At 40.2% G+C, this 26,874-nt stretch overlaps 1 protein-coding gene across 1 annotated transcript; it reads right to left on the reverse strand.

Moving 5' to 3' along the window:
* Positions 1-3,993: 3,993 nt before the first annotated feature.
* Positions 3,994-25,002, reverse strand: CENPI (centromere protein I). The gene is made up of 21 exons (XM_069811229.1): positions 24,927-25,002; positions 22,829-23,156; positions 22,403-22,540; positions 21,313-21,431; positions 20,063-20,170; positions 18,773-18,821; positions 18,430-18,476; positions 17,648-17,737; positions 15,997-16,125; positions 15,573-15,734; positions 15,188-15,308; positions 14,891-14,982; positions 14,463-14,580; positions 14,301-14,365; positions 13,722-13,819; positions 13,184-13,319; positions 11,253-11,377; positions 10,123-10,171; positions 9,733-9,966; positions 8,077-8,118; positions 3,994-7,264 (listed from the first exon to the last, which is right to left on the reverse strand). Exons 2-21 carry the CDS (start codon positions 23,025-23,027, stop codon positions 7,133-7,135), a joined length of 2,253 nt encoding a protein of 750 aa, XP_069667330.1. The 5' UTR covers positions 23,028-23,156; positions 24,927-25,002; the 3' UTR covers positions 3,994-7,132.
* Positions 25,003-26,874: the final 1,872 nt, after the last annotated feature.

The raw sequence follows: 26,874 nt of genomic DNA on the forward strand, positions 1-26,874 counted from the left end.
TTTGAAATCTCACATCTCCTGAAAGGAGGATCATCTTCCCTCTTGTACAGAAGAAGTGATATTACCAACCTTTGGAAACTGCTAGATTCTTTCCCTTTCTGAGTAAAGCTCAAATTTATCAATTTATCCCAATTAAAATATCTTAGATAATGATCCTTTACCTATGAATCTAGAATGTAGATTGTGCAAGGAAGATTACAATTTACTGGTGTGGAATAAATTGTCAAAAATCCCTCACACAGAATGCAAAGCGAAGAAAGGTTTTAGGGAGCACAACACAGCAGCAGGAAGGAAGGCAGTAGGTTAGAGCATGTTCATACACCTGTATTCCACTGATCTTTCCTTGCACAAAGAGTGCTGCAGCATTTTGTCAAGCAACCTCTGATGAGGAACCCATGCGGCATTTTGAGCAGAGAAACAGCTGGTAGAGCCTGATGAGCTTAATTCCCCAACTAGTGCTGGAGAAGCAGTTGGAGGTTGTGAAGTTCCTACATGCAGAAACAAGTCTTTGATATCCTACCTAACAGTCTCCAAACCCCAAACACCTAAACCAAGGAACAGAGCTAAACATTGACTGAGAATGTATATGAAAGCGCATCCTTACTAAAAGGAGAATAAAGGAAGAGACAAAAAAAAGAGCATTTTCCCTAGAGCCATACACCAACAATGTTGTTGTGGATCCAGCTGCTGAAGAAGGGTTTGGTGAAAGGCTTGTGCGCCAGGACAAGGTCCCTTATGGCTTCAAGAAATCCTATTTCTCCCCAAGAGCCTGCGAATCCCTCTTTTCCTGAGACATCGGGCTCCCTCATCTGGGTCTCCTCCTAACTGAAGTAACAGATTGTCGTTCTAATTGTCAACTGAGTTCTCACACAGCCGTCCATATCAAAACAGCAGTATACTGTGCCTACCTGCAAAGGGAAAGCCAGAAGGAACATATCTCACACAAAGGGACAGACCTGCTCATCAATTCCAGTACATTAGACAGGCAAACATGCCTGTGAGTAGAGCACAAAAAGCCTCTTTTCAAGAAGGAGCAAAACTAGAATTAGGGACCCTAAATTCAGCTTGACAAGAATCTAAGAATAGTGGCCCAGATATTGTACCATCCTGTTCCTTTTTTTTTGTTTAAATAACTGATGTCAAATAAATAACTGCACCTCCCTTGCTAGCATCAATAAGCACAAAAATCTTCCAAGCACAGATTCGACCCTGCCAAAAATGTTTAGAAAAACAGCGGGATACTTTCTAACAGCACAGTACCTGGGGTGAGAGAGAAGAATGGGTAGAGAACTGATACAAGCAGACAGCTGACATGCACTCAGAAATAGAATGAATCCCCCTTTTCATTTGTTCCTTCCTAGAGATTGAAACAGTCCCCCCTGAATGAGGAATGAAAAGGACTACAGGGGAGAGAGGAAATCTTTTCAGAGCAGCAGGCACCAAAAGAATGAGGGGTGGGTGTCAAAAGAGTGTAAAAGAATTTGGGGGAGAGATGGAGAAAGAAAAGAGAAAGGAGAAAATGGTAGTAAATTAAAAAAAAACATGCAGAAGAGAAGGGGGAGGCAGACAGGCGGTTTCAGCAGCTGTTTTATTCTTCAAAAGCTGTCAACACATTTACAATGTACTTTCCATCCCCCTCCTTATTTACTGGGCCATGCACACAAAGGAGAAGGAAAGCAATCGTACAGAAGCTGCCGAAGATTCACTTCGACATAGAACAGAGGTGCCCTAAGAAAAAGGACACTGCTTAGTGATCCGTGTACAACAAACTATGATGGGAATGTTACAGGCCTAGAGACTCTAGACAGAGGTTTGGGAGAAAACCTGCAGAGATCACACTCAAGACTTACAGGCAGTACAGATACTGGAGGAGAGCAAGTCAAACTGCATGGGAATACAGCTGCATATAAAAATATACATATACACAAGAAGCTTATCACTGAATTCTTTAAAGGAAGACCCCAAATGATGTAGGCAGAGAATAAAATTTTCAGAAGTTATCTGTTGCAATTTGCACCTAAACCCAATGCCTGAGGCTCAGGAGCTCAACCATATTACAGTGACTTAATATCCCACCACCTAGCTTGTACTAGAACAGTCTACTTTGTGTCACATTTCTGGCAGGTAATAAAGCTTGCCTGATGCATGTGCATTCATTAAGCTGTAGAATGGGATCACTTCTGAGCCTACAGTTTTCGAAATACAGTCAAGGTTAAAATAGTATTTAGAACCTGTGTAAGGTATCTGCAGCTTTTTTTTTTTTTTTTTGAAGACCAACTGTTTGTTTCTATGTTTGTGCAAGACCGCAGTGAGCCTGAAAATGGAAATTAGATGCCAAAATAATTAAGGCATTTTTAAAAATCTTACCCTCTGCTGTGCAGACTTTTTACTCCTACAAGACAGGAAACTGAGAAGCAGAGAAATGAAGCAGCATCACAAGATCTGCACTTTACTGAACATTATTTATGTACTTCAGTACCTCCCTTGCCAACTATAATTACTTGGGAGTTACTTGGGCAGGTCTAACAGCTAGATACAGATCTTGGGAATCCTGTGCCAAAAACCGTGTCACCATATGCTAAGGTCATAAAAGACCTTCTTAGTCAAAAGCAAAGTTTGGTGAAATCAAACCATCATCAGACCAGAATGATTATTTTTATTCTAAAAAGCAGAGCCATGAGGGAAAGGGATTGGTACAACATAAATAATCTTTCCAAAAAGAGAATAGTTGGAGACCTTGTTCTTTCAAGATATGTAATCCTCCAGAGCAAGCTTGTTACCAATGCCTGTTGTTCTTCACCCAGACTGGATGTATCCTCTGACTAAAGAGCACATAAAGAGCTCCCTCACTCTCTCTCAGGAGCCACAGCACTACAAATAAAAGCAGTCCAGTGTGTATTATTAATGACAAGTTATCAGAGGATCTAGGACCACAGCCAGACTGGAGTTTCACTGTGCTGTGATTCTGTAAAGATGAACCCTTAGCCAGGTCAGATCCCTCAGTTTCCCTTATTCATTGATCCTCTGTGCAAAGATTTGTGATAAACCATTTTGTCACAGCAGCTGAGAGGCAATTGCCCTGCCCTAAAGGGCTTATAACTGAGCTTTAACTAAAAGACAAAGGGAGCCAAGTGAGGAGACGCTGGGTAGAGGCACAAAAAACTTAAAACATTATATAAAAAGGCCAAAGTGAATTTTATTTTGGTACCAGTTAAATGTTATTAGAAGAGTTCAGGAGCGCACATATTGGCAGTTGTTAGAGCTGCAGTGCAAGCCTCAGAGGTTCAATTTTCTGAGTGGCTACAGCTGTACCACCTTCTAAATCCTTGGGTCCTGATTTATTCATGGCATTAGGAATGCAAAATGCAAGCAGAGGGAAGTAGGCCAACAAGAGAATAGAAAGCAGGGACACAGAAGAACCAGTTTCTTCATTCCAGCTGAAAACAGGTTGAAATTATTAACTCTTTCAGAGCAAGCTCTCTCTGAAAGGGCAACACAGGCTGATGCATAAAAATACACAAATGAGTCTCTCCCCACAAAAGAAGATAATGATTAACAGAAACACAAAGCAAACGTGGCTTTAGAAAAAGAATTCAGCTTAACTCTAGCCTGAGGTATTTGCATTTTCAGATGCATACTGCTCAGGCTAATGTGTCTGACAGGGCAGGGGTTAATGGCTTTGGTTCTGTGAACTGTGGACCAGATGTTCAGCTGGTGCAACTCAACATAGATCCAATTAGAAATTGGTGGAGCTATGCCTGCTTACCCCAGACAGGATTCTGGCCCTGTACTTTGAAATCCTATCTAATACCGACTCAAAGATTTTTCTAGAGGGAAAGGCCTCACTTTTTGGAAGCATCTAAATAGGCTACTAGAAAAGCTGCAGAATGTGGTTAAGCTGAAATGACCACTGCCATGGCCTGCTTGTAGTATTACAAAACCCCTAAATCGAAAGCATGTAGAAGCCTCCCAAAAAGGGAGGCCAGACAGGAATTGGAGCAAGTCATCAACTTTTATTGACAGGTAGACAGGACACAAACCAGCATTCCCTGAGATCTGCTGATACTAGAAATTTGGATCTTGAAACAGCATCCTCTAGAAAGAAAAAACACTCAAGAGCAGACCCAAGTGACATGAAAGCATGCACTTTCTAGTGAATCATGTTGAATATAATACCCTCAGAGGGAGGTTGCAGGCCTGACCTAAACTGAAATATTCTGGGGTGCTGGTTGACAACATGTGAGCGAGCCTTAAATGAACTTTTCATCCTGCATCATTCTTATCAAATAGTACCACAAAACAGTTGTTTCTGCTAGTTTCATAGTGTATACATACAGGCAGCACCTTACAACGGGCAGAAACAGGCACTAGAAGTAAATCACTGATTTGTCTCTTACCATGAAATGGATGGGTCCCAACTATCTGCATTTTAGTCCTCAGAGCAGATGCTGTGGTCAGCCAAGTCTCTGAGCACATGCCTGTAATAGAAAATGGTCTACAAAATTTACCATGGTGATTAGATGGTAAAGCATGGGGCAGGGGAGGAAGGAAGAGGTACAGCAGCACATTCCTCCCTAAAAGGACCATTCATCCATTCAAGTGGAATGTTAGTAAAGTCAGACATTTAGAGAAAAAAAGAAAAAATATCCAGCTGTGAAAGAAGACAAGAACTACCAAGGTGTACAAAGAGGCTAAAAGTCATCTCAAGTGATCAGTAATACCTAGGCACATCATTGCTGCATGGAAAGGATTTTAAACAGCCATCTTGGCCAACAAAGCTGACATTAAAGGAAAATTATCTGCCCTGTTTCTTTATTTCTGCACCTCTAAGCATCCAGCCTGTGCACCTGAATGACAAAATTGTACATAATTTGTTTGAAGACTTTTGTAACACAGGGTGTAATAAAAGACCTGTGATGCTTGTTCTGTGTTTTCTCAACCAAACACCAGCCTCAAGGGAAAACTGATCTCAGGGACCAATAACTATACAACATTCAGTATATCCTAAAGGATTCTGCTATAAGACTCTTTAAATACATTTACATACATCACACACACTCTTATGAATCTAGGCACCTTTCACTACTGAAATGAAGACTTTGGCAGCACCTTCTAGTCTGACAGGATTGATACAGAGCTCTGCTCCTTCCACATAAACTCCAAACAGCACCCAGGTAACATGAAGTCTGTCTTCCTAGCCAGAACTAAATGCTTCTTCGAGGTGTTCTGTATTTTCTCCTTTCTCCACTGAATGAGTCTGCCGTACACAGATCCATAACTGGATCCATGTCTACATCTCATGTTTCCCCTAGGGCTGTCAATCCCTCCAGCCCTATTCCTATACAGAATTCCAGTGCAGCCATATGGAAGTACAAGTCTAGTCAACATCTGAAGACAATTGTATGGTGTAAGGACAAGAGCTAAGGATTAAGTTGTCCTTATGGAATGCAGTACACAGGCTTTCCAGTGTAAGTGCTAGCATTTCCAACACCTTTCTGACGGTAGCTTCATAGAAAAACTATAAAAACAAGTATGGAGCTGCAGAGGTCTATTTCTTGGGTCCTTAGCTGAAACCTTTAACAAGTCTAACAAACAACAGGCAACACTATGACAGGGATTGCCAGCCAGTGGTGTTGGGATAGTCCTCAGCCAACAAGCTGAGCTGGTCCAAAACAATAGTACCGGCCTTTAAAGGAAATAACTGGTTCTATGTTAGGACCACATCTTGAAACATAGCCACTTGGAGGAATTTGTAATTTGTGGAGTTTCCCCTGTTGAGAAAATAGAATCAGGGTTTTTGAAGATCTGCTTCTCTTGACAGAAATTATAAGCATTCCACTTACACTAGCTGGAATAACACAGCCAGATGAGAAAGAGCAATACTTTAGTCTAAGCAGATGTCTGCAAATCTCTCTCTTTCAAAGTCTTCAATGAAAGATTTTCTTATTCTCTGGAGAATATATACACACATATAAATATATATACACATATTAACCAGATCATCTATTTGAGCTGAGAAGTATGGTACTCAACCTAGAGCCAGTATGATTTTGAGAGGATGAAAAAAACAAACACATCCTTAGTGGCTCTGGAGTCACTCTCAGGACTGATTCCTTTACAGGATCAAACTACAGATTCAAAATGCAACATTCAGTATACTCTGACCCATCTTTCAAATGGTTACAATCTCGTTTTACAGCAGTGAAATAAAGTTCAGTCAGATTTTGGAGACCTGAGTTCAGCTTCTCCCAACTTCTACTCAGTGTTAAAATGAATCGACAGGAGAAGATACATTTTGTAGCAGAGTTCCTTCAAAATGGCATGTTGGAAACATTTTACAGAATATAAATTATATATATGTACACGTATAATATACAACACGTACAGAGCTAAAACCACAAACGGGAAAACTACATTTGCACTTATCAATAGAAAATGGTGAGCTGGTGGCAACTCTGTTCAAGTGCTCAATCATCAATAAACCATCAACAAACCATCAACTGAGCACCAAATTTTCCAGCTTCATTAGAAGAACATTAGAAGCAATGTTAGCAAAAAGTCTCTTTTGCAAGCTTCATAATGAAAATGAAGTTCAGTCAGGTCAGTTTGGTCAGCCTGTTAAAAGCCAGTATATACACGGTACAACAGGGAATTGGTAAACTCGTAGTGGTCCAGTCCAGTACACATATATGGTATCCCTGAAAGGCTGATTAAATTGTTTCTCATAACCTACTGTCGAGGAAGGCAAAGCAGGTCAGGGATCAACATTAGTTATAAATGAAGCAGCACTGCTCACTGCAGTTTTGAGATGGAAAATGTTTCTCAATCAAAGCAATTACTCCAACAGAAAAATAAGGATGAAAAATGTGGATGATACATAACATATAAGCTTAGCAGCTTCAGACCAGAGAATTTCAACAGGTACAAGAGGGGGGGTTCAGTGTTAGTGAACCAAGCCAGCCTAAGCATTCCTTCTGTGTCTTCGCTTTCCTAAAACAGATGTCAGTACAAAAATGCAGACAAGTGTAATTGCTCTGTTTCTTTCCTCTGAAGAAGGAAGACTTAGTAACACTGTCCGTTGTATTCTGCTTTCCTGTTCCATATGATAAAAAGGCTCTAGTGAGTCCCAGGGTCACACTTGCACATTCCCTGCTTTACTGTGAGAGGCCTGGGAAACACGATTGATGCTGCTTTCAATAAAGACCTTCAGGCCCTTTAAACCATGCGCATAGAGATATTCCAGATACCAGTTCCACTTCTTTCCCTATAAAAACAGAAGGCATAGTCAGATGTACAAGACATAACTCTTTCTTAGGCCAATCTGAAAAGGTCTGCAAATATCACCTTCCACAGTTTGACAATATCCATCCTAGTCTGTAAATACCCACAGGTATACAGGGTCATGTCCTCTTCCCAAGTGCCAAACTTTTCACTTACTTATTACACATTCTTAGCTTGAACATGACAAATCATGATCTTTTTTTAATACTGAAGATGTTTATAAATCCCAGTTCTAAAAAGAGAAAAGTCTATTGGATCAACAGTGAAGATGTCAGGAACCAAATGAACATGGATATTAAAGCCTTCCTTTCATCACTAATGGTGATTCTTCCAGATCAGGTTTGAAGTACACTGTGATACAGGAAACGAAACAACCTGCCACTGTATTTGCTAAGTGGAGGATCCCTGTTCAAAGCTATAACAAAGCTACACATCCATCTCAGAATTTAATATTAAGTTCCTTGATAATAGAAATTTCTGCTTCAGGTACACCAAAAATATGGAGCCTGCAGAGAACAACAAACAGCCTTGTCCTGATACTGCACTGACTTATGGAGGAAATATATAAAAATCTCAGACCACTACCCACAGATGGCTAGATACATAACATCTCAGATGTTGATGCCCTCATGTTTGGCCCTATTAAGAGATTGAACCAAAGTCTACAGCTGGAATTTTCCTCTTTCAAAGTTTTTATAGAGCATTTGTGGAATTGGTGAATATTATCACCTCATCCTCTTCCACACAGCTGCTGAAAATCGCTTGTTTTCATTTCACTAAAACAAGAAATCTTACCTTAATTAAACTGAAGTTGAAGGTGGTATCATCTGGCCAAGCCTTAAGGAGAGGAATAAAAACAGTATCAAGTCAGATAAAGAGTATGTCCAGAGTTGCTGGGCCTCTGCTTAGTCCCCTCTTAAATCAGGAATTGCAGGTGTGCAAAGAAATTCACAGTTTTTTAATCATGCTTCAGAATGGGCTTCCAACATCATACTGTGTCCCTAAGTGGCAAGGTAATGTGGAGACCCTCTTGCCCTGTGCTGCCGCATTACTGGATAGCAACAGAGAATATTGATAAGTATCTTTAACCATTGTCTCTCTACAGTGTAAAAGCTACCCCTTCAAAACATTAAATACATAATTCCCAACAATGAGAAAGAGCAAGAGGAGAGAACCTACTGACATTTAGATTATTGCTTGTGTTCTTTGAGTGTGCTGCAGAGCAGTGCCCTCTGGTGCTCAGCACTGAAGTGTTTAAGAAAAGATGGCACTGCGACTAAGTATTTACTATGATAGCTGCTAAGCAAAATCTGTCTTGGTTCTGCAGTAGGAAGAATGCAAAAATTCTCCACCAGAAGGTTTTGGGTTGTTTTTTCGGTTGTTTGGTGTTGGTTTGTTTGTTTAGGTTTTTTGGGTTGCTTTTTTTACTTGCAAGAGCTACAAAGAAGAATCAGGAAGCCTCAGAACAAAAAGGATCTAGACAAAAGATATGAAAAACTAATCCTGCTACAACAGGAGAAAGACCAAGGAAAAGAAGTTGTATACAACAAAAATAAAATAGCCGCCTCTGGCAAAGACAAAACTTGGGTTTAAACAGCACTAAGAGACAAACTACCTAGATACAGGACACTGAGTATATAAAGGAAGTAAAATTTATGAAGTCTTCCTAACTAGCATTCTTTGCTTCAACTTTAACCTCAAGTTTCCCTTGCTTCATTCCAGGAGCCACACCTACGCATACCTTCAGTCTGCCAGTGTTCATCGCAACAAAACAGCATCTTTGTGCACCCCGTACAAAACCTCCATTTTTAGAGCAGCGTGCACATCTCAGAACAATAGCAACTCTGGCAAGCTGCTCCCTTCACCATTCAGTAGCTGCACTGAATATATGATGGCACCCAGAATTCAAGATGACTTCTAGCAGAACTTGTATCAGACAATACAAGAGAGCACCATATTATCTTACTTCTGTACTTGAAGTAGCTACTTGTATTTCTTTTTTAATAAGCGATTCTCAAAAGCTACTGCAAGAGCCAGAAAGCACTGTTACCCTGCGCACCTGTATACAATTTAACTACATATTTCTCGACTTGCTGGAGTTTAAAAGTTTAGGTCACACTCCATATTTTGTGGGGCAGGATGCACTATTGCAAAGCTTTTACTGAATTAGTAATTTATTTCATTATTTTGCTATTTTAGTTCTATCCTCAAAATGATCATAAGCACAAATTCACATCTAAAACTGTTACATTCATGCTTTCATACCATGCCAACAAAGACTATTCAAATTGTGCCACTGATTTGACACAAACACAGAATGCCATACCAGCTTCTGAAAGATCAGTTTACTCTACAAATCAGCCAGTACACCGAGAGACACTTCTCTACAGAAACTGTCAAGCCAGAACATCTGGTGATGCCAAAGGCCTAAATGTTGGCTTATACCATTACCTGCTGCAGGAAGAGAACAGCATAGCCCATCATGGCTGGGTGGTAGACAATGTTAAAGCTGTTTTTGAATTCCTGCACTGCAGTTTTCTTCAGCAGTTCGTCATCCATACGAAGACCTTGAGGGTGAATATCCTTCTGGAACACACTGGATGTCCACAGACAACCCACCATAGCTGTTATGTACTGGTTGTACTCTTGGTATGTCTGGTTACTGAACCTGAATTGCACCGTTTCCTGAGGGGCAAGAAAACAAATCAATAAATAGCATCCTCAAAGCAGTTGTGTGCTCTCTCCAGTCCTTAAAAGAATGCCATCAGAGCACTTCCCCTCCATTCAACTCAACCCTTTGTTAAGGTCCATTCTAGCACATAGCAGATTTGTCCACAATACCTTTTTACTCAGCTCATTTTCTTTTGCAGCCACCAAGTTGGTTCGATACCTGAAAAAAAACAAACAAAAGAGAAAGTTGAGGGCCTGTAAATTTTTACTACCTAGCAGTGTTGAAAAAAGCTGGAGGAATATATGAAGAAAGCTTATTTCCTCCATGAGAGAGATCATCAAACTTTACTGGTAAAAAAGAAACATGAAAAAGAATTCAAAGGGACTTTGTCAATTGGCATAGAACTCCCTTTCCAGGCAGAGTAGGGAGACACCTGATAATATTAATCTCTTAAATGACTAAAACATGACTGTTTTGCCTGGGACAGTCACCTTCATAAAGGCAATACACAAGAATTGACACAGAGCCTTAAAATCAGCAGAAAAATGCAGTGTGTTTTTAAGAAGGGAGACTTTCATTCACTAAGCAGAGAAACAGAAACCACTGAAAGTAACACAACTTGACAGTTGTTCTATATAATAAGCACTAGCTCCTCTTATTTCCCAGAGACCATCCTGTCATGTTAATTACCCTGCAAACTCCTTAGAGAAAAAGCCACATGGAGAGCCCTGTGCCAGCTGTCAGCAATTGACTACTCTTCTTCGCAGATGCAACCACTGGAACTAACAAGGCCAAGCACAGCGGCCATGTTGGTGGATCCTGCAGAGCACTAAACAATGCTGTCTTTGGACCTGCAGGCAGCACAAGGCAGTTCCAAATTCCCAGTTTGTAGGTGGCAGAAGTGCTTCCTACTCAGCACATTAGAGAATTTGTAACAAAAAGCTCAAGTTTAGTGGTCAAAGGACAGGAGTGAGAAGTTGTATAGTTAACTACTAGTGATTCCAGCTGGCTGACTTAAGTTCTCACAAAACAATATGGGAACTCCTTCCTTCACATATCAAAGACATGGAAATAATACTAGGAAAGAGGTCAGAATCCTGCTATTTTGGATAACAGACTGAAGAGTAGGAACTACAGCTATAAAATCCTGTATCATGAAAGCTGGACACAACCAGAACTTTCACCTTTGCCTTGCATGGTAAGAAAAAGTAGATTTCAGATTTTACACCAAAGTAATTTCATTTCCAAAAGGTAGAAAGAGAAGACAAGGAGTCCCTACAGCCCACACCATTTGTAGTACCTGTACATAATGTAGCAGAGCTGATTCAAGCTGACAGAATCCATGCTGAGAAGTGCTGGGTAGAAAACTCCAGCAGGAGGCATTATCAACAAAGGCAGATTGTACCTCAGATACATGTCACACGCCTGCAGGAATGAAAGCAAATCCAGGCAGACTATTACTACCATTAACAAACCCTGAAGCAAAAGAGAGCATGACACTGCAATTCCAGCTAGCTTCATCAACTTCACCTAGGAGGTAAGGCCAGGGTGAAGCAATTCCCTTTGTTTCCTTCTTGGTATGAGACATATTCATCAGTTCAAATCTTGGTCTCTGTTTCAACCATTTAGGTATACCATATGTTTTGACGTCGTTACTTGCGGAGTCAAATCTACCCAGATCCCTGTAAAAAAGCAGCAGCCATTTTTTTCTGATCTTTTAAATCATTCTGACATATGTCACTGGGATTGCACTAGACCTGACCTTGTTCCTAGCCCGGTTTGCTGATAGCAGCAAGCCAAACAGACCACACACCTCTTCCAACTAGGAAATTAAATCTTTCCATTTGACCTTGCTGGAATTGCATGAACACACAAAAAAGCTTTGCTCTAAGAGAAGATGATATGGTCATAAAACATGGGTTTATTATCAGACTCATGTTTAGAATTTAAGGTTGAGTTTAAATAAAAAAGACATTTAAAAATTTCTGCAGATTTAACAAGATCTTCAGCTATGACAACAGTCTTAAATTATGGATAAATAATTGAAAGCAATATTGCTGTAACTTAACACATTGCTTCCTGTGTAGCTTAGCCACAGTAACTATTCCCAAAGGTATGCTCTTCAGGAAGATACACATCATTCTCAGAAGAGTAGTGGTCTAAGAATATACAAATCTAGTCACTACAGCTCAGACCATAAACAATTAAGCTGTGACAGCCCACCATCCCAAACATGGATACTTTTTACATTTTGTTAAATTAGGTACAACAATTGTTTTAGGACTCCTTCTCCTAATCTCATAACAGACTTTTCACTAAAGACTGTTTTCCAGACCTTCACCTTTCCTCTTGCCTTTGGTACAGCTATACCATGTAACGTATAGGCAGATATTTGCATGTAACTGAATTTCTGGTATTTTCAGAAATCTAGACTCTTTACTTAATATCTCCACTGCATGATTTTAGAAGTCTCTAGAGTTCTGAATACATAAGCAAAACATCAAGAAAAAATTCAAACCCTAGTTGTCTGCTAGAGCACCAATAATCATACATCAAAGGGTGCATTATTCTCTGTATATTCCCATAAAATGAGCATTTATTTTAAACACAGTCTTATGCAAATGTCATTGTCCATTAGTTTCGTGCATTTTTAATGGACATTTTAGTTACAAGTAGATTCCAGAACTACTTTCCAAAAACATTGTTTTTTCAACTCTTCACAATTTTAACCAAATCGTAGGAGCAACAACAGCATGGCTGGAGTTCACATGGCAGTAAGCACATCTACAGAGAGGATGTGAGGAAAATAGAGAACAGGCTTAAGCCTATTTGGTGCTGCTTAGTTTGTCTACAGGACAAACTCGGGAAAAAAATTCATTTAAGGGAACATTTAAGGGGAAAAAATCAGGATATGTTGCTTAAAATTGAACTGAACATTGTTCTTTTCCATAAATTAGCATTAAAAAAGCACGTTATGCCATATTGTTACTTTCTCTTCCACAGTACACCTCTGACTTAAGAGCAACCACTTTCTAGCAGCATATTTAGTTCTGCCTGTGGATGCAACAGCAGCAATCACCTGTAGATCTACCAAGTATTTGGAACATTCTTGCATTTATTCACAGAATTCTGTAAGCTATAGTAAGGAAGGTGTTTTCATGCCCTAGCTTAAAAACGCAAACAGCATTAGAGTATTGGGATTTTGAAAGCCAAAATTAACAAGATACATACTGTCTCATAGAAATCCAGGATGAAGTATAGCAAGAAAGTAGGATTGTTTTCCAAACGCAACGCAAGAGTAGAGATCGATCCAACAAAGTGGATTAGTTCAGCCACCACGTTCAGTAGTTCAGAATGGGTGGTATTCCTGCAGCAATGACATGACACAATATTGCAAACAGTAAAAAGGAAAAGTGGTAAAAAAGAAGCTGAAGTTTATCCTTCTGCCCCACTAAGTGTTCAGCAACATGCATTTGCTCTTCAATATATCTAGTAACATATTGTAATCAACATTATTACAAACATGACCCAGCTGTCAGTGTTACAAGGATGTTGACTTCTGGACATTTCAATTTTCAGCATCAACAGAAATACTTTTAAAGAAAGAACAGGATTCACAAAGTAGCTTACAATACACAGCAGAAACATTACAGCATTATTAACCTTCTAGTTGGTCTTTATGCTAGGTAATAGGGCTAGAATATGTATCTAAATACACTAGTGAACCATGCACAGAACACTGTATTGCATTCATTTCAGACAAACTTACAAAGAATGGACTTGAGAGTCAGACTCTGAATCCAGATGAATCACATGCCAATTTAACCAATTCTGCAACAGCTCTTTCAGGCACTCAAGAATACTGCACTGCAAGAGGCAAAAAGAAAACAGGTTGACGACAATTTACGTAAGTGAATAATACTAAACAAAAAGTGCCACAAGAATTGACATATATATAAGGAAAAGTATCAAGAGTTTCTCAGGACCTCACAAATAGCAGTGAGATAATTGCATGTCCCCTTGAACTGAATGTACGCATTACATAGTTTTTCCTGGAGAATGTGAGTTTCAAATACTAAAATCACAGTAAAACAAACCAACTATTGTCCTGTGTACTATCAGTTCTTTTTTCCAATGCCCTAGTTTAATTCCAGTCAAAAAAGAAAATATCTTAAAGGCATTCAAATTCCAAAAAAAGTTATGTTGTAAGTATATATTTTACCCTCATTTGGACACAGACTTCCCCAAAAGAAGTCCCCTATACAATCCCTCAGACTGCTACAACTGACACAAGTGCAGATAACAATATCAACTAGAAGTAAACAGCAACTGTACTCACTTAAATTACCTTAAAGTAAAGGGACGATGTGAAAAAGAACTGTGCCAGGGGATCATAGAGATGTGACTTTATTTCTGGAAGAAATGAGAAAGGATTATGCAATCTGTGCACAAATTCTGCCCCCAAGATCAGACACTGTCCAGTCTCACCCAAAGGATCTGCAACGCATACCAGAGAAGCTGCTGAGGGGGATCCAACTCACAAGTCTGAGGATTTGTGATCGGCAGCAGAAGCCATCCCAGAGAGGAAGGCTCTTATACAGGAACTCTTCACATGAAGAAAATCCCTCCTACAAAGCAGAAAATGAACACTCAAAAACTCATCTCATATGCCTGCACCTTGCCATGCTCACTGCACCCTGGAGAAAGCCATACAATTCACCAGGACATTCAAATTATCATTCTCAATGTCATTCTCAAATTATGTTTCCTGCAGAAAACAAGGCCATCCCCAGAATATTGACTCTCTATAGGAATACATATTTTTATTACTTAGGACACTGACACTTCTCAGAGATACTACAGGAAACAGGTAAGTCCCAAAAGTATTTTAAGGGAAGACTTCATGAAACCCTTGGCTTCCACAAAACAGGCACTTACCTGCAAGAAACACTCGGTCTTGTAGACAGTTTCCAGGAAGTCCTTGAATTCTTCTTCATCTTGGTTATTATCCACCGCACACCAGGTGCATTCTAAACAGGAGAGAACACTGTATTTGAATATGAGCACAGCAAGAATAAGCACAATCAGAAACAAAATTCAGTTCTCCTCCAGTAGCTGTTTTAACACTATGTGATTATCACTATAAATCTGAATAGCAAAGTACCATTGTTGAAAGGTGTAGAGCTTCAGGCATCCTTTACCTCCCTACCATGCAAGGTAATACTAAGTTCCTACCTTCCTGAAGAGTCTGGCCCATCCAATAGTAGAGCCTCAGGTAAATAGATTCATCTTTGATGCAATTCATGTAGTGAAGCAATAAAGGGTTTGTTAGCACTGAACCCATCTGGGAAGGAAACTGCAAGAGAAATCAAGAAAAAAAAGAGTTATTCAGAATTTACATCAGCAAATTGCCAGAGAATCTCATTCTGTCAGAGTTGTCCAATCCTTTCACCAGCAACAAGACCATTTCCAGGACTCATTCATCACCCTCAGGTAGGACTAGATGCTCTGTTAGAACTAGGTAGCCCACACACTATTCACATATAAACAGGGCATAGAGGAATATCCTTTGATCTCTCAAAACATTCAGTGAGCTTACCAAGACCTTCCTGAAACTCACTTCTAGATGGTGGATATTTTGTAGGAGCTGAGAAAAGGTCTGCAGCTGCTCCACTCGAAAAGACTCACTCATACTGTACAAAACACGGTTCTTTTTCTCGTCCTCTTCTAAATTATTTGTGTTTGTACTGCTCACAGGTATAATCAACTGGGTATTCCATTTCTGTAGAAAAGAAATACAAATGAATGACAATGACTTGGTTTCCAATGCAATCAAGTGCACTTGTGACCAGTGTTCCCATAAAGACCCTGTTTTGCAAAAATGGTATCCAGGCTTTCATTATAATGGGAATGCTGCATTTCTATATAGCTACTCCACCCTCTCCAGTGCTGCAATAAAGCCTGACTCTCATTATTTGGCAATATTCATTATGAAAACAGCTGCCTTGCACCTTTTTAGGGTCTACCTCAGGCCCATAACCTACCCTTTTTCGTGACTGAGGTTGGGCTGTGCCTAAAAACAGTGGTTGGAACACTGGAGAGTTTTCCTGGTTTCTTCGCCTTACTGTGTTGATTCCTGCTTTCCATGGGCCCTCTGAATTCTTGAAGTAAGTCTGAAAACATAAATGAGACATCTATGCAAGAAGCCAAACCAAGACAAAATGACAGAAAGATCAGTTTCTATTCTGATAAACATCACCACAGTGATGTATATACACTCAACTCTGTTTGACAGACCAAGAGGCTAGGTTTTCACAGCACAGAACTCTCGTTGTTCCTCAGTTTCATTACCTTTTGACTGTAGTTCAACAGTTACACTTTTATTTCCTCCTGAAATAATGCTCCCTTTTTCAGAAGATATGTCCAGCACTTCTGATTTATAATCCTCATTCAGATCAATCAATTCATAGCGTAAATCTCAAGCATATGTTAAAATAAAGCATAACCAAGGCATGCTTATGCAAGTTACTAGGAAAGCTTCCCGAATTCAGCATCAGTGATACCCACCGAACAGAACAATTCAATGAGTAATTGAATTCTCAAATTAATGTGGATACTACAGTTAAAAAGAAAACTGGAAAAATGAACCCAACACCTTTTCTGCACAAAACTTATTTTTTGCCACTTCAGTTGCAATCAGTCTTTAAATCCTAATCAAATGCTAAATCATCACAAAAGTATCAGACTGGTTTGGGCCTAGGTAATCAAGCTTTTATTATACAAGTTAACACAGCATGTTCATAAAAACAGCTGAAGATGTATTTGAGTTTTAGTTGCTAGTTATTTACTTCACTTCTGTGCATGCCAAAAAAAATAAATTCTCCAACACATGACTGTGCAACACAATGCAAAGTATAAAATTTATAGAGCAATGTAAGTACACAAGCAAATTGAAATATAACAAACTCTTTTATACAAACAGAACTTGCCTACTTATAAATTAAATGTCTCTTCTAAGAAAAAAACACAGAAAAACAAAAAAAAACCCAAAACCCAAACCCTAAGTCTATCCCATTGAAGTACCAAAAGAAAATTTTTTGCAGAATTTAGGTCTCGCCTGCTGCTATTTTCTGTTATATATTCAGTTTCTGCTACATATATTCTACTTGGTCAAGGGGCTAATCATACACATAGGCCTTTCTAAAACGAGAGTCGTATTTTTTGCTGTTACCTTGAGGCTCTGACAAATCAGCTTACTGCATTTTTTTCCCCACTTTTTTTCTCTTTCCTGTGACACAGACTTTCCAAGTAGGAAGTTACTTACTGTTCTTCATTGTTATTTGTACTTGAGAAAGTCAGCAATTTGGACAGTGCCTTGTACAATTAAGACAGTTTGTTTCCTGAAGAACTTAACACTGTGTGAAACAAGTCAAAACCAGCAAGAACACCAAAAGGAGGATTAAAGTAATCTTCATAAGGAAAAAGGTACATGTCATTCCATTTCAAATCATCTCCTTGTGCTGAAAAGGGAACAAAACGCAAGGCTAGCAATCCTCATCTAAACCTGATATTACTCAGTGAAAAGAGGAAATAGAATTAATCTTCACTACTAAATCATATTATAACTTAAGTGGAAAGCTCAGTACAAATACTGTCATAAGTACTGGTTCCAAGTAGATTAAATCTAATTCCTACCTTCATTTTCCCAGGAAGGGTTATGGTCACCAGCTCAGGACAGTAGAGTTTGTAAAGTGATAGTAGAGCCTGCAGATAAGACTGCATTCCCTGTCAAATAGCAGAACAAGAGGTAAAACACGTGGGGTATGTTTTTATACAGAAAGTGAATACTGTATTCTAGAAGCAAAAAAACCCCAGTGACTACTAAAAGCTTTCTAAAGCTACATGCCACTAAGTAACCATAGATGAACAACTGAAAATGAAAGGCAGAACAGAAACCATGTAAATGAAATACCATAGGAAGGGGATTGAAGAACTTTCTGTAGTCATAACTCTAATAAAAAGTTTAACAATCAAAACTATGAAAAATAGTCTTCTGCTGTCTAAATGCTCCAAAAACATGTTGTTATAATACAGTTTTTTCTTACAAAAAAGGAAGCAAGATCCTCTACAACCTTGTATTTCTCAGTCATTTTTTTATACCACTTGGAAGATGAATAGAAAATTAAAGATGGTAATAGATAAATGAAGCTGCCCCTTGCTTCAGAGATTTTATCACATGTAGTCATAAAACGTATAGCTTTGTGCATGTCATTTCTGTGTGCTCATAAAACACAAATGAAAATTAACGATGCATATGCAAGATGGACAAGCCCTGCTGCTACAACTACAACCTACAATTCCAAGTCTAACCCTGTCCTGAGACACTAACCACTCTTCTCCATCCTGTAAGGACGTTAGTCTTACAAACTGCATTATTAACCACAGTTCAAACTCTACAAGATTTGAAATAAACTCACCATTTTTGCTTGGAGGTCAAGCAGTCTCCTAATCCGAAAAGGCTTGACTAGAAACACCATCAAGAACATAATGGATTTAAAAAGCACTGGATCAGATATTTAAGCAAAAATGCAACATCACTTTTATTATAGAAAGTCATGGCAAAGAGCAGAACCAATCAGTCTTATTTCTAGGCTAGCAGACAGGTTTCCAAATCAGGCTGAACTACCACTCATGCTCTCTTACCTTAAAAGCAATATATTGGCTAGTCATTGCATTAGCTCCTTTGGAAGAAAAGGCAGTGCCAGCAAACAGAATAAGAAATAAAATGGTATTCCGTCTCATACAATTGGATATACTCACCAGTTTCTTTCCTGGTCAGCAGGTAGAGCAAGTGGCAGACATAAGGGCACTGCAAAGAAAAGGCAGCAATGAACTATCCTGCTGGTGCAGACTGCTAACCAGGATACACTAAAAGCAACATACAGGCTTCACAAGCTAACATAGTTTCATTCAGTTGGCTGCCTCAAGTCACCACTGTGTCCCCACTGGGGCAGAGCACACCTTGCTTCCCTTAGAAAGTAGCATGTTTTTTTACATGTCACATGTCAATTTTATTTAAAAACATTATCTACACTATGAGCAGTCCCCATAGTAATCAAGCTACTCAGTGAGCTTGAATCTTGTTTTTTGGAACATGGTCTAGATATTTCAGGAGTCAGCAGTGAAAGTACAATTACATTTTCAAAAAGAAAGGCACCTTTAAATCAAAATAATTTATTAGAGCTTCTAACTACAGTTGAGGCTGTAAGGGTCTTAGATTAGTTTCACAGCAACTCTGGTGCAATTTCCAATTGGCCCATCATGCCTGAAAATGCTATTTTAAACAGTAAGAACTTAAATCCAGTTTTATGAAAAGATTATAACTAATATTAACCTAAAACCATTAAAAACTTTGCAAGAAGTATAACTCAGAACTTCAGGAACTTTAAAAGTTAACCACAAAATATCCTAAACTGAAAGAATGTTAACAATTTCACATCTAACATGACTGGCAAGATCATCTTAATATGAACTGAATCCAAACATTTCAATATTCCAGCACCTGGATTTTACAGTTGCCATAGCAGAAATCTCCTGATTGCTTGTTCTCATTTAAGCCACATTTCAAATCAATTAAGTAGAACACCATTTAGAGTTCCTCACCTTTAAAGAAACATCGCTCTAAAAGTTTTGGGTTTTTTTTTCTTTTTGCCCAAGGTGTGCAAGTCAGTTTCTCCGCAGGAATGGGAGACTTCACCTGCTGATGTCTGACATCAAAGGCAATCCCAGAGACTGCAGCATCATAGTCACTCTTCGGAATTTAGACAGAATATACTGTCACTCTGTTTGTGATGCAGAATGGCAATCCTTGGAAACATGCTTAAACAACCAGACCACAGCACTGAAACTAAAACAATCCTACAGCACTTCCCTGTTTCTGAATCTAAATTACCCAGCAATCTTAGAAAAATAAAATAAAAAAAATCCAGCCATCAGAAAATGGTCTCTAACCAACGGCTACTCTAGACTAACTCTAGCATTAATATGCATACTACTTATGAACATTTAGGTTTATTTTGTCAATTCCATATATTCTTCAGCTCTCCTTACCATCTTCTCATCTTGCAGGAAGGAAAAGAAGAAACCATAGAGGGCATGAAGTTGTTCCTTATGATCAATGAAGTCAAACACCGCGATCAGCCATCTTAAAAAAAGCAGCTGCAGGAAGGAAAGAAGCCATATTACATTAAGTGATGGGCAAAAGCAAGACAGACTAGTCACTAGACAGTTTAAGAGACACAATCATGAAGGATACATGCCACTTTCAAGGACAACCAGATAGCTACAGATGAACAGTACAGGGATAATTCAGCTGTGGAAGAAAGCCTGCCAAGAGCACCAACTGCCGTATCGGAATGGAAAAAGCAGCTCAGTTCTGAACATGTGCTAACCCTTAGACATGATCTGAGGGCCCCTCGCTACAAGAAAGGCAGTGAGGTGCTGGAGCATGTCCAAAGAAGAGCAATGAAGCTGGTGAAGGGTCTAGAGTACAAGTCTTATGAGGAGTGGCTGAGGGAACTGTGGTTGTTTAGTCTGGAGAAAAGGAGGCTCACATGAGACCTTGTCACTCTCTACAACTGCCTGAAAGGAGGTTGTAGGAAGGTTGGTGTTGGTCTCTTCTCCCAAGCAGCAAGTGATAGGACAAGAGGAAATGGCCTCAAGTTGCACCAGGGTAGGTTTAGATGGAACACTAGGAAAAATTTCTTCACCGTAAGGGTTAAAGCATTAGAACAGGCTGCCCAGGGAAGTGGTTGAGTCACCATCCCTGGAGGTATTTAAAAGATGTGTAGATGTGGCACTTTGGGACATGGTTTAGTGGTGGACTTAGCAGCGTTAGGTTTACGGTTAGACTCAATCTTAAAAGTCTTTTCCAACCTAAATGATGCTATGATGTAAACCTCTGAGCAGACTACATGAAGACAAACAAGGCTGTTTTGCTAACATTGTCATGTATGCCATGGCCAAGGTACACAGAACATAAGGAATACCTTGCTGAAGTTGGTGAGGAATGCCTCACATAGGTGAAGTATTTCACAGAAATGTTGGTGGGGAAACCATTCCTAAGGAATTCAGGGATACAAGACAAGGAGGAACTGTGCAAATTTCCACTCACACTTAAAAAACATTCCTCAGTTCCCACTGCGTTCCAGCAGTGGGCGTCTCTGCCAATTTTTTTAAATTACAGTATCTTATGCAAGAACCTCGTACATTAAAACCTAAGGATTTTGTCTTCCTAAAATAATGTGTCCTCATCATTCCTGTGCAGAAGCAATAACTACTATAAACATTTACTAAGTTACCTGGATGTTGCCTGAGCATTTGCTGACACAGAGCCAAGATACAGATGAAACCACTGAAGTTTCTGGTATTACTGAGGCTGGAAGCAGGCTCTTCAGTAAGCGAGTATTCACTGTATCAGCTGGAAAACAAACAATTTAAAATAAGACGGTGCCCATGTATCAGGTTCTTTGACATGGTTTTGCAGCTTAGGTCAAAATTCCCTCCAGACAAGATTATTCAGAGGTTCATTGCTTGAAGTAACAGTGCACAAGAATCTAGTAGGGACTTAGGTATACCTCAAAAAATAATGACAAATATTTCTTTCCAGCTTAAAGAAAATGGAATATTGAGTATTTTAGTATTGAAATAGCCTTTAAACTCTTGGCAAGACAACCAAAAGTAACACAAATTTCTGGTAAAATTAAACGATCAATTCCTTCAGCAAATGAGTATATGACTGTCAGCCAAACATCAGCAGATTGGTGTTCTGGAGATAAGCTAGTAATTTTAAATCAAGAAAAGCACTAAACCACTTGCATAATGGGGAAAGAATCTTGTGCGCTCGTCTTGGGTTGGAGGGAGGGGAAAGTTTAGGGTTTTTTTTCATTGAGTATTTAATTATTTAGAAGTATAAACAGTGGTCACCATTCCTAAGAAAGCAGCATGAGAGCTGCACTGACATTGCTCAATTGATTGTTAGGATGACATTTTACTTTTAGCAAGTTTCACTAATACAACTACGTCAGTTTGTTCAATTATTTTGATCTTGGGGAAAAGAAACCTACACAGTTACAACAAGGCAAAGACACAATGGTTGCTAAGGACATACTTTAAGCCTTTCAGAGACCTGCAATTACAAACAAAGAAAATAAGCTTTTCAAAAAATATTTGTAACAAACCATAATATTTTTCCAGATATCACTCCCTTGTAGCAAAACCTGCGGTTATTTTAGCATGAACTCAGAAATTACACCAAAGCATGCCAGAAAGATTAAATTTACACTAAAGTACCTAAAAATACAGTCACCATAAACACATTATCTCAAACAGGTTTGATTAGAGGGGAAAGACATTCACAGAAGACACACTAGCAGTATATAAACATTTTACCAAGTTTGCCACTGAGTGCCACGTTTAGCAATACATCAAATGCTTCAGGGGGTAACCCACTTTGCAGGGCAATGCTTTCCACAGTAGTCAAGTGTTTCTGCAGAACACTGTTCTTTTTCAGTGAAACTCGGTCTTGAACTAGGGGAAAAAAAAAAAAAGACAACACAAGGATAAGACAGCTTCTGAACTGAAAAGAAACTATTTTAAACTCCTCTGAACTGTCCCTACATATATTCCTTTTTGTTGGGTTCTTTACATAGTAACAGAAAGGGGAAAACCTTTTAAGACATTAAAGAAATATTACAAATCTCAGGCAGTGAAGAGGGAAAACAGCAGGTAAAATTAGGGTTTTTTTTTATCATTGTTGTTATTAAGAATTCAGTTATTTTTTCAGTACTTGGTAGCTAACCTTAAAACTGCTCTTACCTTTCTCAAAGTAGCTCAAAGCTTGCTCAAGGGAGCCTTGCTTGCTGTCATTTTTCTGATTGTTAGGAGATTGATTATTCTGGACATTTTTTTCAGGGTCAATTCTCCCTCCTTTTCGCCATGCAGAGAGATCAGTTTGATTTTTATGGTGAACTTGCAGAGGCTGCTTTTGGGTCTTAAAACTCTGTCTTCGCTGCATCTTTTCAGACTCTCAGCTGAGACTGGAGAATTTTATTCATTTGTCATGTGGGTTCCAATCCTTCAGTTACGAAGAGGCAAGAAAATAGACCAACATCCAACAGCTGAAGAACATCAGAGAGCCGGTTCCCTGCAAGAAAAGAAAAATTTGTTTTCCTGACAAACAGATTTTAGAGGGATCCTGCATAACGTAACAGAGTAACTTCAGAGGAAATCATTTAGAGCTGCCTGCCACCAAAAAGATCAGACAATATACTCAGAAGATGCACGGACAACAGTGTATCAAAACTCCAGTCTTTCTTTCATTAAAAAGGGAAGAAAAAATGTACAAGTAAAAATTAACACAAACTCCTTTCAATTAAAAAATTGTCTGATAAAATTTTATATAGTATTTTAATCCAAAAATTAACATAAGCGGAAAGTTAGCAAAACACAATCAACAATTTTCTTCTGAGTTTAGTTTGTGCACTATCAGTTTCACTAATTGTATTGTGTATGCCAATGTAATCAGTCATCAGGTCATGACTTCCTGCAAGGTAATGTACAGATTTTAGAAGATCATAAAGAAACTTATCTTTCTATTTTACGAAAAATTAGATTCTTCTGCAGCCTTTCTACCCAGCTGCTAGGATTGAAAGAAATATGACATTTTGGTAAACTTCCAAGTGAAGCACAAGAGCTACCAACACTACAAAACTGCCTAGCTCTGGGCAAAATACAACCATGATAAGTGTCATTTTCTCCTCAACATGCTAGAGACATCAACCTTTTACCCACAAAATGTGAAATTTTGCTACAATTTCCTGGATTTGGTAGAGTATGCATGCGTGTCCCTAGATGGTAGAGCCTATCTTTTGCTTCCCAGCTTTTCCGACACAATAAAACAGAATGATTTTCAATTCCTACTCCCTCTTTGGCTCTCACTTCCTTAAGATGTTAGAATCATCCCTATTTTCCTACAGGTTTGTTTGTCACTAACTTCCCTGTGCAGCATACTAAGAACAAATCTCTGGCTGGCTGTGTTGAGATCTGCTCTGAAGAGCACACAGGGCATTCAATTTACAAATGAAACCTACTGACATCAAGTGAAATGTGCCCCCTCAGTATTAAAGGACAACACCAAACACATCAGAACTCCCACAAAGATGCTTTGCATGATGGTGGCTAAGAATAACTGAGATGCTTTGAAACAGTGAAACTTCCTGATGGTGACTATACCATGGTTACTTTGACATGAGCTGGACTGACATGTAAGAGTTACAGAAAACCTCAAATGCTCTGGAATCTTGCTTGTTGCACCTTGAATCAGCTGAGCACACTGTAAGTGGTTCAGAAAGCAGATCGAGCTAACAGTCCTCCGCTACCACACTCTGGAGTACAACAGCAGCTTTCTCACAGACTCCTTAGCACCTGCTCTGCCTATTTTTTTTTTCTTTTGTCCTGCAGGATTTCTATCAGAAAGGTTTGGTGGGGAAGAGAGCACCACCAGACCTTAAAGCAGAACTAACAGACAGGCTGGAACACCACTTCTTACTAACAGCGAGCCCGCCATTGCACAGCTCATTCAGTACTAGACACTTCCACACGGGTATTTGGCACGAACATCCCTTCCCCTCCTCGCCAGCCGACGCACGCACACTCTTCCCCCTCTAACTCCACACAGCGGCTCCCCCTGGACGGCCCCGCAGGCCCCTCTGTGATGCTCCGCAGAGGAGGGGCCCTGAGGGAACGGAAGGAGCCGAGGCCCTCCCGACCCAGCCCCACCGCCGCGCTCAGGCACTCCGGCTCCGGAGCCCGAGAGCGGCGGCAAGGAGCCCCCCCACCCCGGCGGAGAAGTCACCCCGGGGAGGCCCCCGGGCACGGGGCCTACTGCCACGGCCGCTGCCCCCGCCGCAGTTACCTCCTGTCAGCGCCGGCTCCAACCGCCCCGCAGTTCAAACCTCCGCGCCGCATCCCGCGCATGCGCACTGCCCGCCAGCCACGGCCACGGCGGCCAATGGGAGGGCCCGCGCCCGCGCGAGCGCCCCCTCCCCCTCTCCTCCGCCGCCGCCACTGCCTCCTCGTCTCGCGCATGCGCAGGGTGTTGAGCATGCGCGGTCTCGCGGCGGCGTGGCGCGTGCGCAGCGGTCTCGGCGTGCCTGCGGGAGGAGGCCGGGCCGGGGGGGAGCGCAGCTGGGAAGGCCTGTGGGGGATGGGGCCTAAAAGGTTGGAACTCGAGGAGGGTCAGCGATAAGCGGCGGTCCGTTTCACCCCTCTTTGGACGGGCAGGTCCTGCGGTGCTGCGGGCGGCTGGGCGGGTCTGGTGAGCCTTCCCTCAGGCAGGCCGCAGCTCCGCCCGGCACGCTCTGCGGGCGCCTCTCCTCTCACAACTTGGCGCTAGAAGGTGCCTGCCATGGCAGCAGCTGGACGAGACCGACGGGAATGAAATTACGGGCTTGGGGATAAAAAGAAGAAAGAAAAGCGCGGGGGGGGGGAGGAAGAGTAAATTGGCATCGTGGCCTTACAAAAGGACTAAATTAGTTCTTGGCGCCTTATCACCTCTAGCAAGCAAAGATGACTGGTAGCTTCCAAAAACAGTTTGCTAATGCTGGGGGGCAATGATGGAGGTCAACCTAATATAGATAAATACAGAATTCTTGTTACTGGACTCCAGGAAGAATCTTGTCTTCCTCTGTAATAAAGAATGCGTAGCCACCACTGCAGATCAGTAATTCGTACCGTTGGAAATGTGACAAGGGGGGGACATTTTCCAGAATTCACTTACAGTCTGAAGTTTTTGCAGGGATAAGCTTTGCTATGCGGAATATTTTACATTTACTATTATGGCTTCTATACAGGTTTTGGTGAAGAACATTACAAAAGACAAACACTCTTTTCCAAAAGTTTACCGAGTTAGCTGCACGTGTGAGGGCAGCTGGCGGAAAGGTTGCAGCAATTCAGTTGTCAGTACTTTGTGTAGGAATACACATCATGGTGTGGTTTTGAGTTGGTGGTATTTTTACTTCGTTTTGAATTTAAAAGTGAATAATAACTCCAGTTAGGGCATGGTAGATGAAGTGTGTTTTGGGAAGTAAAGCAAATTCTATGTGCATTTGGGATGACCTTAAGGTAGTCTGTAAAGACAAGAGATTGTCTAACATAGGTGGCCTGTTGGTACAGGGTGCACATCTGATAAGAGATAATTGCTCACTCTTTAGGGTTCTAGGAGGAGGATTTTTCAGCATATATATATTTGGGATTACATTTGTCTCAGCAGAAGACATAAGAAAACTGGATATACTGCATATGAACATCCATTATCAATTTTTATAGAGATATTATACTGACATTTTACTGCAGTTTTAATGTCTTTTCTCACTGCCACATTGTGCTGAAGCAGAAATTTATCTGAGACTGTTTCATGAAAATGGTCAATTAAAATGCCTGTGGTTATTAATATATAGCACAGTAGTGTTCAGGCAGCTTCCATCCTGCATCACCTTGTCTTTCTCTGAAATTCCCCTGACATAATTCTGCCCCTTTTAGGTGCAGTGTTTGAGCACAGGAAAAATATTTTCAGATGTGTCTCTCAAAAAAAGAAAATTTGTTTCTGTCAAGACATTTTTCTCCAAATTTCAAAAAGTTTATTTTCATGAATAATTAAGAAAATAAGGAAGAACTGAAAACAGACAAACATCAAGAAAAACAAACTCACTCAGAGGTAACACATGCTTCCTACGACACATTGCAAGATTTCAGATACAACACATGGGGATTCAGGCTCTGGTGACAGGACCTCCCACAGCTCACCGAAGCTGTATATGGGATGAACAATGAGGTACCTGGACACATTCAGTCCCTCATCTATC

Source organism: Haliaeetus albicilla, chromosome 23, assembly GCF_947461875.1.
Source record: "Haliaeetus albicilla chromosome 23, bHalAlb1.1, whole genome shotgun sequence".
In the NCBI taxonomy this organism is placed as follows: Eukaryota; Metazoa; Chordata; class Aves; order Accipitriformes; family Accipitridae; genus Haliaeetus; species Haliaeetus albicilla.

Coding starts and splice junctions, on each gene's coding strand:
- CENPI (XM_069811229.1), bottom strand. CDS start 23,027: ATGCAGCGAAGACAGAGTTTTAAGACCCAAAAGCAGCCTCTGCAAGTT. Junction 18,822..20,062: donor TCCTGCAAGATGAGAAGATG/GTAAGGAGAGCT, acceptor TTTTCTTTGCAG/TGCCCTTATGTCTGCCACTT. Junction 9,967..10,122: donor AAAATGAGCTGAGTAAAAAG/GTATTGTGGACA, acceptor CTTGCCCCTCAG/GAAACGGTGCAATTCAGGTT.